General features: G+C 51.5%; 2 protein-coding genes across 2 annotated transcripts; both read right to left on the bottom strand.

The window, feature by feature from the left end:
- Positions 1–275: 275 nt before the first annotated feature.
- On the bottom strand, positions 276–11412 carry LOC100899164 (soluble guanylate cyclase 88E-like). Its single transcript, XM_029111821.1, has 13 exons — positions 11245–11412; positions 10303–10570; positions 10031–10176; positions 6189–6401; positions 5589–5791; positions 3915–4044; positions 3018–3164; positions 2353–2499; positions 1647–1913; positions 1420–1509; positions 1197–1246; positions 560–1038; positions 276–487 (listed from the first exon to the last, which is right to left on the bottom strand). Exons 1-13 carry the CDS (start codon positions 11410–11412, stop codon positions 276–278), a joined length of 2520 nt encoding a protein of 839 aa, XP_028967654.1.
- Positions 11413–13017: 1605 nt separating this feature from the next.
- LOC100898297 (2-amino-3-carboxymuconate-6-semialdehyde decarboxylase) lies at positions 13018–14336 on the bottom strand. Its single transcript, XM_003737660.2, has one exon. It carries the CDS (start codon positions 14220–14222, stop codon positions 13200–13202), a length of 1023 nt encoding a protein of 340 aa, XP_003737708.1. The 5' UTR covers positions 14223–14336; the 3' UTR covers positions 13018–13199.
- Positions 14337–19043: the final 4707 nt, after the last annotated feature.

Genomic DNA, 19043 nt, shown 5'->3' with positions numbered 1-19043 from the left:
GAATTCGATAGGCCTAGTGTTCTAATGTAACAAATATTCAATCGATCACATGAAACGTAGCCGGACCCAGTTGAAGAGCTGCGCAACGTCGTTCGATGTCCTCTGGGCAGGATCCACTCGTGAACATTCCTCATGATCATACGGTTTTCTCGCGTCAAACGGCTCTTTGGGATAAACTCTTCGGAAAAGGTAACAGTTCTTAACTCCGAACGACTTTTAGGATGTCTAGAGATCAGTGAGCTATGATAGCTACATATGTGAATTGAGGGATGTCTTCACAAAAGGACGCAAGCTTTACTCCGAGAAGAGATACGCATTGGCTGCAGAGCTCTCAAGTCGGCGTGATCTTCGAGGGCTTTACGCTCGTACATTGCTCGGGCATGACAATGCAGGCAATGCTCGCACCGAGAACCTCCGGTGTACATGAGATGCTCGGGTAGATTCGACCATTTGTCACCGCTCGCTGCCACAGGAACCACGTCTGAAACTGGAAGGAGACGATGCTAGATTGTTTTCGGGTGGCTCAGCTTCCAATCGAAAGACAAGAATCTTCCCTCACCTGTGACCTTCTTCGGTAGGACGCCGAGCTGCGTCCTCGGTTTGGCAGGGCTAATTTTCGCAGCGTGAGCTTTATGCACGTTATCAACTTCCGTTCTTCTTTTGCCGACCTCGATGTTGCTCAATCCGCTGGCCCTGTCCTCGCTTTTCACTGCCGAGGGCTTCGCTTCGACGTTGCCTGTTGCTTTCTCTTCCCGCTTGGTTGATTTCGGAGAGTCCGCGGTCAGTTCGACATCGTTCAGCTGAAGCGGTTGACTGTCGACAGCTGAGTGCCGTCGAGATGGGGGTCGCTCGTTCAGCTCAGGGCAAGTCAGCGATTTTTCAGATATCTGAAACTTGGGCAGTCCTGGCGTCGGCTGCGGGAGTAGCTCGCTATTCGCGCCGCTTCTCGGTTCCTGGCCTGCTTCCGCGTTGCGTGTAGCCTGCTGGTGGCTCTTCGGTTTCAGAGGTGACGGCAGCCTTATGTTCAGAGCGCGAGGTCTGTAATGGAAGGCTCGGTGCTTCAGACCAGAGGGAAGTTCGTGAAGGCGCCCGCGACGAGCACAAGGCTTCCCTGAATCACAGCAAATTCTTCAGTCGGCGTGACGGGAAACGAGAATCAGCCCAGTTTATTTGGGGTGGCGTTTCAGCGTACAAACCTTCGATCCCTGCGTCCGTCCAACCAGAATGTTTTCATGTTTCCTTTACCCTGGAAGGGAAGAAAAAGGGCGATGTCGGTGACATTGGTCCATGGATGATTGAGGACAATCGCAGTGAGGAACAATGGAATTCGCAAGTCAACAGTGAAGAGTGTGACACTGATTCCGGCAGTATAGTTCACTTCCGCAATAATTGATCCCCGTGGAATTACTCGGGTCTAACCTTCACTGGAACCGTCCCTCTCTCAGAAATGTTCCATACGGAGGGATCGAGTAGCTCCTTCGTCTTCACACTGATGTGGATCCTCAGCGGCTACAAGGGCACGTAAAGCTTTTTATGCTCGACAGAAACATCGAAGGCTGAACTTCGCTCGACTGGGAACTTTTGAGCCCCTCGTCTTAGTACCGCCGCGTCACTCGGAGCAGAGCTCTGACCGCCTTCGATCTTACCTCGCTTGTAGACTCCATTCTCGATGCGGTGTTGACACTGTCCCCGAAAAGACAGTAGCGCGGCATTTTCTGCCCCACTATTCCAGCGCAAACCGGGCCCGAATGAGCACCGACGCGTATCCGCAGACACTTTCCCGTCGACGGATCCTTAATACCTTGAATGCATTGCACCATGTCCAGGGCCATTTCACATATTTTCCCCGCATGTTTGGGAGAAGCTTCGGGACAACCGGCGACGATCATGTAAGCGTCTCCGATTGTTTCCACCTGTTGAAGAAAATTATTTCCAATGACTGCTCCTTCTTCTCTCCACGAGCAGCGCTCTCCACTCTCGCCAAAGCCTTCACGAGCTAAACTCCTGTTTTGGTGGATTCAAGAATGAAGGGTTCCGGGGCGGAAATTTCACGCGTAAAGTCCAACTCGGGCTCGAGAAGTTTATAGATGACGGTTTAACGCCACATACACGTGATTACACAAGCGGAGTCCTGTCGGGCAGCGTTCCTCTGGGTTCCAGCGAACTTTTAATGCTGGAGAATTATAATAAGCAGAGGAATTCCCTTTGCACGGAGTTTGCGAGGGCGACATTCCGCCTTTCCGCTAGCGGTCATGTTTTATAGGAAGATCGTTTCAAGAGGGACGATCCCACCCTCGGCGAAAGCCGCGGGAATGAATGCCGAGGCTCGAATACCCAAATATTTGAACTCACCTTATACACGCCGTGTTTGTCTGTCAGTTGGTCGAAGAGGGAATACATGGCGTTCAACATCTGAACGACTTCAATCGGCGTCAGTCGGCTGCAAATCTCTGTGAACGTGACAACGTCGGAAAACAGGATCGTGACGCTGTCGAAGAACTGCAAAGACGGGAATTCGCGGGGGGAAATTAAACTCGACGCTTCATGGATATTTCGGCCGGGGAGATTGCCGAACACGCTCCTCCTCGGCGGATATGTTTGTGACTTTTCTCACGCCTCTGTCATACAAATCCTCGGGAAATATATGTAAGTGCGGCTCGCATTACTAATAAAGTAGACGTTCGCGTCGGGTTTCTCCGCGCCGATTTCCCAGATGGGGCCTACAATAGAGAGAACCAGGGCGCCGCTGGGAATATCGATACGAAGAGCTGGCTGAATGTTTTTCGTCTCTCAAGCTGCGCCTCCGAATTCTCCGAGAGACTCTCTAGAGCGGTCTGAGAGAATCCCTGCGGTTTTTCCCTGTCTGAGGTCAGGAATCGCAAACCCATTCCCTTCAGAGGTTCCTCAGGGGGGAGTTCTCTCCCCATTTAGGCGGAGGAGTCGCAATCGTTTGACATGCCCCGTGGTCCGATTGAGAAAAAATTCATCGCAAGAAAAGTAGAAGTATTTGAAAATACCTGGCAGGTGTCGACGTGACTCTCTCCTCGTCGAAGCTTGTCAGCGACAGTCTTGGGTATCATCTGGTACAACAATTCGTCCGTCCGCCTCATCTCAAGATCGAGTTTTTTCATCGAGTCTTCGAGCTGTTTGCTCTTCTGTAGTTCCTGCGAAGGACGCGGCAAACTCTTACAGATCGCAAGCAAATTATTCTCTCGGAGCCAAAGGAGCTCGCTTCGACAAGTTTTCGCTGTCATCGTCAATCCCTTGTTTTTCTTCTCTCGTTCCAGGTCGAGTTCATTCTCCTCTGTCGTTTGAGACAGCTCATCTATCTCGAACCCGTCAGTGGAGGAAACCACCCCATCGGGCCCAGATAGCGGCGGGCTTGGAGAATCATATTTGCTTTCCCTCGAATCGTGATTTCCCTTGAGATTGATGGATGAACGGATGGGTGGCTCCGCAAATGGATAGAGGAGACGATAGATGGATCAGCTAGGCTACTGGGATGAGGAGATGATCGAGTCATTCCCCCGGAGCTCCTGGTGGCTCCTCCGGTCGGTTTCCCGCCGGGGAAACTAATTAGTCAAAACGTGTATCTGCTGAATGCGATCCGCTAATGACAGCTACTGATAGCCCGGGACTGGGAGGGAGAACTGCCCTGCATCGCCGTTTCCGGGTGAAGGCCGAACACACCGCGTGTATGTGACTCTGATCTGCGCGAGTCCGAGCGCGAGTCAAAACCCTCTTCTCCGGTAGAGAGAAGCGGAGCGGTACAGCTTTGTCTCTCTTCCCGATGCCGTTGAAGAGCAATATCCTGTGTTGGATCTTTTGCGACGTCGGACTCCCTTCATTGGCAGCTCATTGGGACTCCTTTGCGGAAATCTCCCCATCTGAGAAGGGGCTCTGGACGCACGAACCTGATCGAGAGCCATTTTGAGCTCGGCACTTTGCTGCTGGCCTGCCAGTACCATATCTCGAGAGAAGTCGTGCATCGAGAGATCGTTGACGTATAAGCCCGTGAGTACCATGGTGCTGAGATCTCGCATTCTGCAATGAAAAACCGTGAGAGGCACCTCATCATTCCAGTCGCAGAGACTACGTTTGACCCGAAGGGTTCGAACTTTTCGAGTAAGTCGGTGATGACAAATTCAGAGGCGAAGGCTCTGGATGAACTACCCTCATGCGAGAGAAAGTCTCAAACTCTTTTCGCATCATTGTCGGGAACGCCGTCACGCAACTTATTTTCTGTCCCGAGAGCGCTTTTCGAAAGATATGATTAGTGCGCCCCATACGGAAGAGCCTCCCATTGCCTGAGGCCACGTCTCATAAGCCGAGGGAAACTCGGGAAAAATGGTAGTAATCTCTAAACTCGAGCTGTCGAGTCGAGACGATGAATGTGACCAGGGGGTCCTGACGTGAAGTCTCGTTCTTCCCGAGTCTGTCTGTCTGAACTCTGGAACTAAGATTCGACATAGAATGTCTCACTCCCGAGATCATCGAGCTGTACAAGAAAAATAATGGGGAGAGACGTTCCGAAACCAACTTCGAGGAACGGGATCATCGACTACCTGATCCCCCCCCCTCTGGGATTTCCCTACAAGTCGAATTCTCACATAGCTTTACCACGATGCACAAACGGAGGACAAGTCTTCCACAACAAAGACCCTGTTGCGCGGCGACCTCACTTGTTACTATCCAGGATCGGAATGATCCGATGAGGTCTCCAGTCTATGGATGAATTTCCCGATAGGTATGCCGTAAATCTCGGGAGGATTCATTTATGCCTCGTTTTCACGATCACAGAGCATATCGGCGGAAGATCCGGGGAGGCTCATCAATACCCCGGAAACAACTTCAGCTTGACCTTGACCTACAGACCCCCGGGGGAAACGATCATTGGAGTCGTTCGACTCGTGTTTCATCGAGATCGAAGTCTCTTCGAAAAACCATTTCTCCGTGGATTCTGGCAGCTCCGTCTCGGCAGAAGGATTCGGCATTTGTTGTCTGGATCGATACCGTTCGAATGTCGTAGATGAGAATATTTCGATTTTCTCCCGTTCAGTTTCAGGCTACGCAGCGAGCTCAGTCTGCACAGGTGCCTTTGACTGACTGAGCTCTCTACGCTCGTCGAGTCCCTATCCCGATAATCTGCGGACTCCCCGCACTCTCGCTGTCGTCAATGACAGCTTTGCTCTTCTAGCAGCTCTCCAGAGACCGGGTACGATAGGCATGAGATCAGGGTTCAGCAGGATTCCGATGTATCTCGTAAATACCTCCATGCGTTCGTTCCGAGCGAGCCGCCCACGATGAGGACTTTGAACGAGCGTTGCTGGATATTACTTCCCCAGCCTCAATAACGTCCCGGGTGGAACATTAACATCGCCTCTTCTGTGCTACGTGGGGGGACTGCTGAATTGCTCTCTATACTTGCTCTTCCCTGCTCGGGCGACGATCTCGTTCTCGCCGACAATATCTCAAAATTAAATCCGAAACAAGGCCCGTCTGCAAATCGCTGCCGTAATGATTTTGCAGACAAGCGGTGGCAATAGCTCGAACGCAGTGGAAAGTCGGTGGCGAAGAACAGTACTTACACGGGCGCTGCGAGATAAACCATTGCTTGCCACTCTTCCATGAAGAGCATTTGTCCTTTGAGGTGCAGCAAGGTGTCTTCGTACACTGCATCGTCCTGGTCGAGGAACGGAGAAGTACCTTCATGTTCCGGATCGATGTTCGACTGAGCTTTCACGGCTTCAAGCGTCGTCAATTCGAATACGTTGTTCAGGTGTGTTAAAATCTGAAATTGACACTTCGCGATTACGGTGACTGATGGAAGTCGTCAGCGCTCAACTCCAATGCAACGACTCAGCTGGAATATCTGCACAATGGGGGGGGATCCTCCACCTTTGCAACGTATACGAGCTCAATGCAGGTGAAATCTGGGCATGTATTCCTATCCTGGAAGCTTCTTCGACCGAGTGGTATACCTGAGCCCCAGCTCGATCTCAGCTTCGTGTCCGATTACGATTCGGAAAGCCTTTCCTTCCTTAATTGGAACAATCATCCCGAGACACCGAAGACAACATTATGGGACAGCGTCTGGATTTCAGACATGTTCTCCACCCAGGCCCTCCAATATCCCCCCTATAATTATTTTCATGATTGAATGAGGAGGTGAGAAGCGGAATACCCACGGAGTTCCAGCTGCATTCGATCAATGGTCTCGTGAGATCGAACACTTGAGGTATGCGCTTATTTAACGCCGTCGGCATGACTGTCATCAGGGTTTTGCCGAGATTCGCGATCGTCAGTTGCTGATCGAAAACAATCGAGAAAGGGAATATCTCGAGGAAAATGTGAGCCTTGATAGGAAGAAGTTTCCGTCCTAGCTCGATGGTGTCGATATCCTGCGGGGGGAAAGGAATGTCGCCGATCTTAGTCTAAACATCAACGATCCAGGCAATGCCTAGGAACGAATCTACGGGGTGCAGACTATGGTCTTCTGCGAACCTGCGTGGAGTGTGTTCCTCGCATACCCAGAATACAGCGCTTGTTCACCACGCCGTCCCGCTAACTGATCACCTCCGACCCACGTTTTAAATAGGATTTCCATCGTACAAGGATCGTATAATGACATGATGGGTGAAGAGGGGACCGACTACGAGTAGAAACAATTCGAAGGAAAAGTCAAGTTGAGTCGAACTAAACTCTGGATCATGTTGCCCAGCAAGAAGACTTCTTGCGCGCCGAGGGCGCACCTCTAGAACTTCGAGGAGTACAACAACGAACTGTACGCGACAACCCAGAGCACGCCGGAGCTCACACAGTGCAACAGCACAGGAAGCTCCGGAGACGAATGGTACAGCCAATATATAGTGAACGAGGAAGTCCTCGGGAGCATACGAAGGATGGAAAGAAGCAAGGCAGTCGGACCTGACGGAATAGCAATCGAGATCGTGGAGGACAATGAGATACTCCTGCCTCTGATCACTCGAATGTTCGACTGCACACTCGACACGGGATACATCCCGAAAAAATGGCAAGAAGCCCTTCTGAAACCACTATTCAAAGGGGAAGGTTCGCAAGAAGAAGCCAGCAGCTATCGTTGCATCTAACTGACACCGCATACGTATAAAGCCTCTACGAGTATACTGGCAGACCGAATCATCACCGAATGTCTACCCATGAAATCAGAGAACCAGCAAGGCGTCCTGCCACACAGATCGTGCGAGCTCCTGAAATCCATTGAAGGCAACAATGAATCAACATACGCCGCATTCATCTATCCACAAACAAGCTGATAAGTGACAATGGTTCAGATCTCGGCCGACCCTTTTCACAGCACAACGGAGTTCAACAGAAAATCTGCATTGAACTATGCGAAATAAAACTTGTTTATTTCCACTGTACAAAATAATAGTCCATGCCCAGGAGGAGCTTTAGGGAGATGGATGCAGTCCTCCGAGGTACTTTCGGCGGTTTCAGATCGAACAACGAGCTGGAACGCGAATCGTCCCGGGTTTGTGGATTCGAAGTCGCATCGATGAGCTCAGCCCAGAGGAAACTCCGTTCACCGCGAGGGACCTTCCGAGTCGGTCTAGTCGCCGACTTGCGGAGCGCGCATTCCGTTCCTCGATACGACGGGATCACGGTTGCGCAGAAAAGAGCCGTGGGGGAATTCGACTCCGGCTGCCGACGAGACATGCAGGTCAACACGTATATTCCCCTCACCTTGGCTTCAGAATTCTAAGCTTTCGATTCAGGCGATCATTTTCCCGGACGCGTGAGCAGTCGAAAATAATTCTCGGGATCGATTAGCAATGTGTACACCTTCTCTGACATGTACCTACAATCTTGGAGAAAACCCTATTCCGGAGCTCGAGGACTTCCCATTCCGTCCGGCTTCAAACGGTAAAGGTTCATCCCGGAAGCTGCACTTATGGTGCTTGCCGAATACTCGAACGGGACTCAAGTCCGAGCCCCACATCGCTGACTCTGGTTAGCAGGCGATATATAGCGCATCTATTGAATCGGGTACCGATGCGATGCGAGACTCCGCGCTCAGTGGCAGCCAGTAGACAAGTAACCGATACAACTCAGATTTTCAAACGCCTATCGTTCCGTCTTAGACGTAAGGGAGAATGCATATGTCGGGAAGCGACGCTGCCCTGCATTCCAATAGAATTTTTGCTCCTGACGTCTTGGGGTGTAACATGGTCATCGTGAGACCTCACCATCAAGAATGAGAGTCATTCACTGACGATTGCGAGGCACAATCTAGAGCCTGTTCAATGACATCCTTGATATGGTATCGATGTGCCCATGAGTCGAGCCGGATTCAGCTCAGATTCACATGGGACGCATCGAGTAAGCGACATCCAGCGAGGAAGCTCGATGGAGCGGAGATTCATGGAATCGTCCATCGATCTGGCCCGATGTGAGTGCTCCTCATAGAGAACCGTAGACGTGAACTGCAATCCTCGCTCAAGCTCAAATAGGCCAAAGTACGCCTACACAATGAAGAACGACAGAACCGAGCTAAGTGCCTGTCGGGAGGGGACCCAGTTTGAGTCGCACTGTGTCCAGCTTCAGGTTCGCGGATAAGCGAAGACTTCCTCTCGACAGGAGAGGAAGCGCGACCAGATAGAGGTAGTGAGGGGTACAACTTGGATATCACGCTTCGGGGCTGGGGATTCGCTTCGGGAGAGTTGAGTTTCTTGGAGGTCACTCAAAGCAGGATTTTTGCGTGAAGTCGCGGCCTCCAGGAGTTTTATTTCGGTAATTTCTCTCTGAACTCTCATCCCACTCATTGTCCCTGACATCTTTCCTCTGAATCTATTCCCATTGCCTGCTCCGACTGAAGGCCCGTGTATCTCAAAAACAGCTCCTATAGCTGTTTTCGAATTGTCGTGTCCCCGAGTTGCTCGGCCCCATGTTCCTTCTGGAGGTATGCGGCAAATCTGAAGATACTCATAGCCTTCGGTTTTATCGAAGAGCTATAGTTTTACCATTTCGCCTTATATGGGCCGAGACAATGCCAATTGAATCATTTCGCCATCGAACTGCGATCTCCCATTCCCGGATTCGGGGTGAAACTCTGAATAATATGATCCGAATAGTGGGGGAGAGGCCGTGCGGCCTTCATGATCCGATCGAGCTCGGGGCACCTGCTCCTCGTGGAGTTTTGCTGGAGATGGGCTTGATTTTAGTAATAGAAAGCTACTCTCATTGCCGTCCAACCAGCCTACGCACCAAGCTATTCACCCTTTTTACTATACAACGGTGGAAATATTCACTGCCTGGCAGCACTGGCCCCGCCTTCTCAACACATAGATAGATGGCTGAAGGTTTGATTCGCTATGATCCTTTTACATAACATCCTTTCGGACGGCTCAATGCCCGCCGCCCTTCATGGGTTGATAGCCCTGCGCTCCCTCACACAACGTCGTTCTGATGTATCCGGGGAGCAACATTGAAGGAAACTCATCCAGAAGATGCGGTTCGGGTGAAGCAAGTTCTCGACCTCTTCCAGACCCCCTCTCGGTTTTCAAGTCACCATACGGCAGTTCAGAGCGGCTCAACCCTCGACAAGATAGCATCGGCTCGGAATCGGCATCAAATTTCTCTTAATAGACCACGACGAAGTAGTGGAGGTATGCCACTACCCGTCGCGGGCCGCGTCTCGACATCTAGACGCGCGACTCCCAGGTTCCCGGAGCCTGCGATTTCCCGGAACGAATACCGCGAGCATTATAGGGAAAATGGAATGGAAGTTTCGAAATCACACCGGAGGAATTCATAGGCGCCTGTGGATTAATTAAATCCAACAGCGTACTCGAGCAATGCACGTGAGAAATTCCGCCCGTGACCTTGAGAGTCGGAGCGAATCCTATGCCGGGACTCCAATATACCTCTCTGGCGAGAAAATCGCTCGACTGTGATCGCGATAATCCGAGAATGATCACGATCAATGATTACCTATGTTGGCTTAATTAAGCCATCGTCGTGATATCGAAACACGCGCAAAGGAACTCACCAGAGCTCCGATTTTAGGCTTGAAGGCTGTATTCTGGAACTTGAGACGCATGACTACGTGCTGAGTGTTGAATATGGACTCCTCCCTGAGAATATCGACTTCGACACTAGTGTTGTAGAAGTGGTTGCCGACCTCCTTAATTTGTCCTGTTGGCATTAATTCTGGTCTCTATTCGCCGTTTGTCTATAAACGCGACAAATGAGCCCGTGATCTGATCGGACGGTTCAACTTCCCTGAAAGATAAGTATTTGACTAAACCGCAAACTACTCACCGATCGTGTACCATAGATAGCCTCTCCGAGTACTCCGGTAGTGCAGAGTCAAACCCGACTCCGACTCTTGCTCACAGAAGAACGATGGAGCTTTCATTTTCGGGTAGCTGAACTTCAAATATTCATGGAGATTGTCGAGGCCATTGATGAAGTCTCGCATGTGGCGTCCCAGCACAGATAGCACTCGGTCGTATCCGTATTGGGCGAGGAAGGAGACGAAATAGGTACCCATTCCTTCCAGAAACTCGTTCTCCGGAGCGCGTAGCATCTGAATTTGGAAAAGATATTCGGTACTTCCCGGGAGGAGCACGAGTTTCCAAACTGCGTGAGACGCGAGTCGCGCGAGAATCCAGACTCTGGATTATTCTTTGCGAATAATCCAAGAATGGTCTGAACGCCAAGCTCGTTGACCGAATTTAGGAAGATACTTTGTCTTTCGAGAGAATACTTTCCAGGGCTGAACTAGAACAGACTCATACAACGCGCGTATATTTGGAGAGGAAGGTATTACTTCCGCTGACAGACTCAGAGCTCGAATGCCCATGGTGGACCGGCACCGGCAGTCGGCGGCTGCAGCTGGAATGGGATTCTATAATACTTTCGCCAGCTTCCGCGGAAACTCTCCCGGAGACCTTGACGGGGAGGAGAAACACCTCCCGCTCGAGAGGCGCCTACTTGTGAGCCCCGGCCCCAAACTCGAAGCGAGAATTCATGCACGAGTTGCCCTAGGACAGATGGACACGTCTTGCAGTCGACCGTCTCGTCGGCGAGTCCGCGAGCGTCTCAAGAGGTTTTGCGGGAATGATTTCCCCCGACCCGAGACCTCGCTTTCGGAGCGAAACTCCCGACAAGCATCGTCATGAGATCTAGAATAGGCTCTGTTCCTCGCATAAGATCCCAGAGAGTTCTTGTCTTTCATACAGGCTTGTTATGATCTTGTACCTTACATCCTTTACCGACAATGCGCAAGATGACGCTGTCGGGATAAATGTCGTGTGTAGAAAAAGATGGGTGTTCAACACGGGCCTGACGACGTATTTCTTCCCATTTATCTTCTCCATAAACTGCGATGATATACTGTCTGAGATTCTCGAAGATGAGGCCGTACATTCTCCCACGGGCCGCTGAAAATTAATTCCGGGTTGTTAGCAGGGATCCGCTGGATGGACACACCAAGTGACCTAGGCTGAAAATCTCGATCCGACTCCGATACGCATCGAGGAGATCATTTCTCCGTCTAAGGCTCAGAGTGGAAATTCCCTCGTTGTTTCGGGATCATAATCGGGGAGGAGATTTCGCACGCAAGATATCCAAGCTACGCCGTAAGGAACGCCGGGAGACTGCTCTCAGAGCTGCGAGATTGGCCACTCTGCGATCTGCTGATCAGCGCTTCCTTACGAGGTCGGAGCCTGCTTCGCTGAGAACTTATCGAGAGGAGGACGGTGGAACGATTATTCAGAATCTCTGGTTCTTTTCGAATTCTGCTCTAATCCCCTCGAGCTGTAGAAAATTATCGCCAGAACGGAACTCGTTCCGGGAATAATTCGCATGACACGTCGCGACCGCTCGGTGATCGGAGAGCTCTAAATTCTGAAATATCATGAACGGGTCGTGCCTCAAGGAGGATTTGGATTCTGATCGTCTGTCCGACTCGATCTGGATGAGCTTCTAACCACCCCAAGCATCGTTATTGGTGAGACGAGAGAAGGATTCCGTCAGAGGATGCTCTTCTGGGAGGATTCTTCGGCGAGGGATGGCCACGATCGAAAAACGAGAATGGGGTCGGCAGGCCTTGGCGAAGGAGTCTTCCAGTAGTTCCCTTCCCAACCGATGCGTGGTTTTGAAATCCGCTCTCGGCTTCTAACGGTCTCGCAAACCCACGACACTGACGTTCGGTGAGTATTTCGCCGCCGCGCCGCCTAATTGCATGTCATCGTTAAGACTGGTTCCCTTCGGAGACATATGGTTGGGATGAGAATCTCCCGAAAACGGAGGATTTTTGTGATTATGGGCGCTTTGCCAAGGGTCCCGTCTTCAGCCAATTCTTTGTTTCCGTTGGCCCCTGCCATCAACGTGTTCAGGGTGTACTGTAAGCGGAAGCGACAACGCGGAAATGACCAGCCCACAAGGGATATACGGAAGACTTGCGGATCACTAGCAATCTGACCAGACCTATGTATTCATTACAAAAGTTTCCTTCTAACCTAGACTGATGACAGGCAGCCCAACTAGGGAGCGAAGTTTCACGGAGCCCTCCGTAAGTGAGGAGCAGCGGAGCATGCCTGTCTGTCTGCTGACGACATCATAGTGAGGGATTTAACATTCAACAACCAATCGTTGCGCAAGACGATGGGATTCCAGACGTTGTCTCTCTTCGGAGCGTTTCTCAGTCTCTGTTTTCCGAGCACCTGATGCTGGGAATGGCATTGCGGCCTATTAGAGAGCCGCAAGCGGTGAATGAGATACCCCCCTCTCTGACTTCGTGAACACGTAGCGTCTTAGATGAGCCGCGGCCGTGCGGATACCGCTCGATCTTGAGGAACACTGATGAATTACCACGTCTAATTGTAAGACGTCAACGCCGGGAACATCGAACCGGTGGCTCCCGCATCTAGACCATTGACGTCCTGGACAAATACCAGGTTGTCCTCGGCTTCTTTGCATCGGGATAGCTACCTCCGGGTGCAAAATCAAATAATTCACGAATCCTTCGATCTTAAATTCTCCCGCATCATAAAGCGAGGGGCGGATCCGTTCGGATCTTTTTTATTACCCTCCTCAGAATTTTTGATTGCGAGTAATTCAGATATCATACTGTCCATCTGTGTCTTGTGAGTCGGGTGCGGTAAATCCGAGTCAGGTCCGATGCAGCACCCGACCTCGACGATATATCCTGCTCAGATCGAACTCAGATGCATTCCAAGGAACTCGGCGCCATTCCTCCACAGCAGTCTTTCTCGCAACTCCACCGAAAAGTCAGCGTTTTCGATTAGGGCTCCAGGCCGCTCAATCTCGCCAAGAGGAAAAGGATAGTCGCTTCCAAGACACACGCGATCCTCACCGAAGATGTCAACTAGAAATTTGAGAGCTCTCTCATCGTGTACGAGCGAATCCGCGTATAGTTTTCCCAGATACGAACTCGGACCGACCTTGTTGTCCACGGCACAGAGATCGGGTCTGCAATTGAAACCGTGCTGAATGCGTCCGAGAGTGTAGGGAAACGAGCCGGCTCCGTGGGCAAAACAGAACTTGAGTCGTGGGAAACGTTCCAACACGGCGCCGAACAAAACACAGCAGATCGCTTGCGAGGTCTCGGCTGGCATGCCAACCAGCCACGGCATCCAGTATTTCTTCATACGCCCGTCCATCTGCATGTCCCAGGGGTGAACGAAGATACTGGTTCCGAGCTCTTCGGCCGTTTTGTAGAACGGGTCCAGTTCTCTCGAGTTCAAGTCCCAGGCGTTTACATGCGAGCCTATTTCCACACAGTTCATGTGTAGCTCTGAGTGAACGCGCTTCAATTCCTCAACGGCGAGCAGAGGCGATTGTAGGGGCACGGTTGCCATTCCGACGAAGCGATCGGGGTGGTCTTTGACTACGCCGGCGATGTGATCGTTAAGGAAGCGGTGAAAACGTTGTACGTCAGCGCCTTCCGCCCAGTAGTTGAATAACACCGGCACAGTAGACAAAGCCTGGATCGTGACGCCCGTAGCGTCCATTTCGCGGATCCGAGTTTTTGGATCGAGCAAATTCTTCTCGACTTTTCGGAAGAACGTACCGTCGTCGTAACGCATGTCGAATTCATCGTCCCCGACCTTGTGTATCTGCACCCAACCTCCATAACCGACTTTTGATTTGAGGTCGGGCCAACGCTCCGGCAGGATGTGCGCGTGCAAGTCGAGTTTCGTAACGGACGCCATGCAGAAGCTCCGACAACGCGGGATGGTTGGGCACTCGTGCTCGATTGAGCGTCGACGTTGGTCACCTGATTCGTCTGTCGTTCGGTCGGCCGGCCGTCCGGCAAATCGCGAGCGAACGATGGACCAACGAACAAAAGACACTCAGGTATCGACGGTTTACGGGAGGCTGTAAACTGACCGAGAAGGAAAGACACTTTTCCCTGGCACCACGAGTCTCGGTGTCGCATGTTGCCGCAGTTTACTGACGGGGATTTATGCAGGTGACGGCTAGATGCAGGCTGCGTGATTCTCATGATTTGCTTCATCACATCGCGCCGACCGTCATCACTTTTCGTCCGATGAAGTCTAGGAGAGTCTCGCTACCGGAGAGAGCGACGCAGCATCTTATTCCAGGAAGCAAAACTTCCACCCAGAGAGACTCTCATGAAAAACTTGTATGTGAGCATCCTCAGCCCAGGGTGCTGTACCATATGGGTTTGGGCTCTGAGGGAGGCTTCTGATAGTTGTGATAACCTGATCCGATTGTACTCGCGCTACGAACGTCGTCCGTGTCATATTACATGAATTCTCCGGGACAGCCCTGATGATATCATACCTCACAAAGTATCGAACGATGCGGCAAGTTGCGGCGACGTCGCGCCGTCGCCTTCCCCCGAGGTACCGCTTGGCTTGCTCGGCAAGAAAAAGTTGCGTCTCAGCCGAAATTCTTAAAGTCGAGCTTTCGGAGACGGCTCCTGTATGTGACAATTTGATTCGAGTCGGGGATCTCTTGGGTGATTCCGCGGGGAGGGTCGACGTTTGCATTAAAGATTCTTTGAGCAAAGCGAATTTTCCCGATTTCGGTGAGCAAGGCGGACGAGATCATCAAGTCAATTCAATCGAATCAGAGGTCATCGAGTCCGATCCGCGCTCCCCATCCGGAAAAGTGTTCCGATTTTGAGATTCGAAATTCAAGTCAGTGATGGGGACCGTGGGGCTCTCGCGTGTACGGAATCATGCCGTATCTGATTGCGGCCCTGAGAGTATATTCTGCAAATAACATAGGGGATAAATGACGGTGATCTCTCGGCTCAAGGCCGGTCCCCATACATCGCGCTTCAATCGGGTTTTAATTCGCATATTCGGAGCGAGGGTCCTGCCTGATCCCCATTTCTTCCCCGGAGCAATGGACGTCTCGAAGCTGCTCGCATCCGCGTCTTTGGAACAATGCGGACTTCTCCAAATTCCGATGTCGCTCCCAATGAGGATTGGGCGGCCTAGAGGCCACAGGGATGACAGAACCTCCGCTGATCATCCAATGCATGAGCTTTGCATCTCGCAATCGGCTCGTCTCTAAAGGAGCACGTTCTGAACATCAGTACACGTGCGCGTCACGGGATGTCATCGAAACCGGACCCCGAAATAAGTCGTTCTTCGTCCGTGAAGCGACCTACGTAGCTTGATTGGAAGAGATTGGAAACCCATTGCGAAGCTCACCTTTTGTCTTTCGGTGATCACGATCCGCTCGGAAGAGAGCAGATTGAATTGACAGAACGGAATCAAGAGAAACCTTTCAGATGTCACTTATTTGCTTTCTGAAGACCTCACAATGCTACAGGTGGCCTTCCGGTCGTTCCTTGGAGTCGAATGAGCTTGCAAGGAGCCCGAACCTCGAGGGGCGGGAATTCAGCGCCGCCTGGCGGCCGTATTCGCCACTCGTGGGTTATAGACCTTCAAGGCCGACGCTGTCCAAGTCCTAGTGTAAGACACTTAGGACTCATGATTCATGGAAGTTACTGACCCCCTGCTCATGACTCCAAACGCTGTCTCAACGACTCTCAGAATTGCGCCGTCGAACCCCATTAGCGGTCCGGAAACGGCTGCGGAGAGATGAGAATTGTTTCCTTGATGTGAGCTACGCTATCCAATATTTCTGGTGCAGTCGGATTCGTGGAACAGTTACCCATTCTGTTTCGTTAGTATTCGCACCCAGAGGAAAGCTATCATCCGGGGAACAGCAGTGAGGATCGCGATAATTTCGGGGCATCCCTCCTTCACAGTGCCCGAAATCCGAATCAGGTTGTCGGCGTACCGTTGGATCCGACTGCAGTCTTGACTGATCGCAGTTTCAGCACTGGGAGCCGGCAGTCCGAACGCTGAGAAAACTGAAACAAAAAGCGGAATTTTCCGCGACCAGCGGTGATCGTCTTCAATATTCGCCAGTCCGAGCTCGGCGAGGCACGTGGTCTATCAGGCAGACGTGACCACGTCAGAAATCTGAACAGTCCCGTCATTCGCTTTTTTTCTTGCCATAGCGCTGCGAAGACACCTCCGGTAGGCAACAGCCTGAGGCCGCCATTTGGACCATCTCATCGTTCGAAAAAAAAAACGCTAATCGTTATCAGGCAAAAACTGCGAAGAATGAAAGCAACCCGACGCGGTCTTTTGTAGTAAAAGCGGCAACAACGGCAGTAGTCGGTCGTGTAGCCGACGGGATGCGAGCTGCTCCGCTTTAAATTGAGTGCGTCTTCCCGCTAGCTACTGAATTCCTTCATGTCTCGGATCCTGGTGAAACGGACACACAGAGAAACCCCCACATCGATTATGACATGGAAGAATCGGAGCGGAAATTCATCTTTCCTACCGAAAGAGATGAATCGATGAATCCCGCCTTAAATGCTTCAATCTTGTCCACCGCTATATTCCTCAAAGGAGTATCCGTCGCGGTAGCGGCATGCTCCCTGCTCGAGACGACAGTGGATGTTCTCTCATCACTTCGACTACACGAAGATGCCACCCCGAATATTCCGAGCTAGCGCCGTCATAGAGTTAGCCCGGCACTGTGATGAGAGTATAATGTTCGAATGGGCTCGTCGAGATTCGGCGAAGCTCTTTCGAGAGATTATAGCATCACCTAATAGGCGTAATCTCCGACGGCGAGTCCCCGAACTGATGCGAAGGGAGTCTGTATAAAGCGGCACAATCAATATTGGCAGTAGCTGAGATGGAGGAATAGTATAGAGAACTGATTGCAGCGCGAGTCGCCGGGACCGATCGCCGAGAGGAACATATACCTAATTTATGCCCATGCTATACTGCTCAGAAGGATCGAACTGTTGCTCTGCCCGGGAAGGGGTCCTCCATACTAGACCGCAAATATCCAATTGAAATCATGATTGAGGCGCTTTCGACCAGAACTCCGTACGATTCTGATTCCTTCATATGGACCTGCTCATATGAGAGTATGCGTCTCTCCGGTCTGCGACGATTCTTCCATTATTACGCTGACTACGGATGCTTACTCACAGTGATTCCAGCATACAGTGGAGAGAAAGCCCATTCCTTCCCCGCAACGGCGCCTTGATCGTGACACCCGACGACATAAACTGCTCCCCAGGAAATAGGCAGCGGCCGCGACGCCTCGACTTCCATAGTGTCCGGGAATATCAGTCGTCCTTGTATTTCCCCGGAGAACTTCTCGAAAAGGAATCTCCACTCTCAAAGGAGCCATCATGGGAATTCTTCGGAACGGGTGAATCCATGGGCTGATCTAGATGCACTCCTGTCAAACTCCCAGGCATGAGATTCATTTCCCGACTGGAAGCGAGCCGTTCTTGTGAAATCGCCGAAGTGCGCCGATGTTGACTGAACATGGACGAGCAAGGGGCAGGCGTGAGGCGTCTTACCAGAAAGTCGAGACAATGCCCGGACGCGTTCTATTATGTCAGGGAGCTTCTTGATTGGGAGCTCCCGAGCTGGCCTATTCATTCTGCACCCAGTGAGAGCCCCCATACGGTCGCGCTTCTCCACCGGCATTCCGAAATCCGCGGTTACAGAGCCGCTAGACCTTCCTATGATTCTGGTAAAAACAGTGTCTGCCCGTTGGACCATTCGTCTGGGGTCTGTCCTCTGCTGATTGTCTGCGGCTGTTCGGTATATGGTGACAGAAGTCGTTCACCGATCGATCGCTCCATCGGGGAACGCTATCATCAGTCTTGATGACGATGGTGACGGCGGCGGCGACGGTAGTGATGATAATGCAGACGGTGAAGTCCACGGCCGGTCAGGCTGCCGAGAGACGCCATCACGTCGATAAACCGAGCGCAAAAAGCGAACACGTCATCGGTATTCGGCCGGTCAGCTGTTAATTGACAATCCGCCGTCGGTATCGGGGCGCAATCCTTCTAGAAGCCAATCACAGATCCAGTTGCTCTGCAGGCAATGCCCTCTCTGTCATTCCGTCGATGCATTAGCCATAAAGCTTCAGAAATGCCGGCGAGTTCTCTGAAGTTCCGAATTTTCACGCTACCGGACGGTAGCGACTTCACGGAAAGCAAAGCCAAGGCTCTGTCGAGCAAAGCGGACGACGTATCGCGTTTTTCTAATAGCTCGTTCTCCGCGTATTATTCGAAAATAGATGATGATGGCTAGTCAGAATTTCGTCGGAGAATTTCGTTTCAGCAGCGAGAATTTCCCCTCCCCATGATTCCTGCTTTATTCCGATGTGGTTTATTTACCATAGCTGAAAGAGAGAAAGACTGCGTGTTGTTGAACGTTCTGGCGTCGAACGTATGCGACCCGCATTCTTCTGCTGAACTCAGTCAGTCAGTCGGGCATTTCTCTCCCCCCAACGGATAATCTCAAGTGCGGCATCTCACCCCGAACGGGTGAGCGACGCGACGTTCGGAGCGAGCCCACTATGCCCGTTGTTCTGAGCAGCTCACTCGTTCTACGGCACTATTTTTCATCTTCGATATCTTCATGACCGCTTCCTCCGATTCTTTCTGATTGCTACTCCTCGGAGTTCTGAACTAAAGCTATCTCAGCCCTCGGTAGCGGGAA

This window comes from Galendromus occidentalis, unplaced genomic scaffold (genome assembly GCF_000255335.2).
Source record: "Galendromus occidentalis unplaced genomic scaffold, Mocc_1.1 scf7180000075612, whole genome shotgun sequence".
Taxonomy (NCBI): domain Eukaryota; kingdom Metazoa; phylum Arthropoda; class Arachnida; order Mesostigmata; family Phytoseiidae; genus Galendromus; species Galendromus occidentalis.
This window is presented reverse-complemented; position numbering and strand designations above follow the sequence as displayed.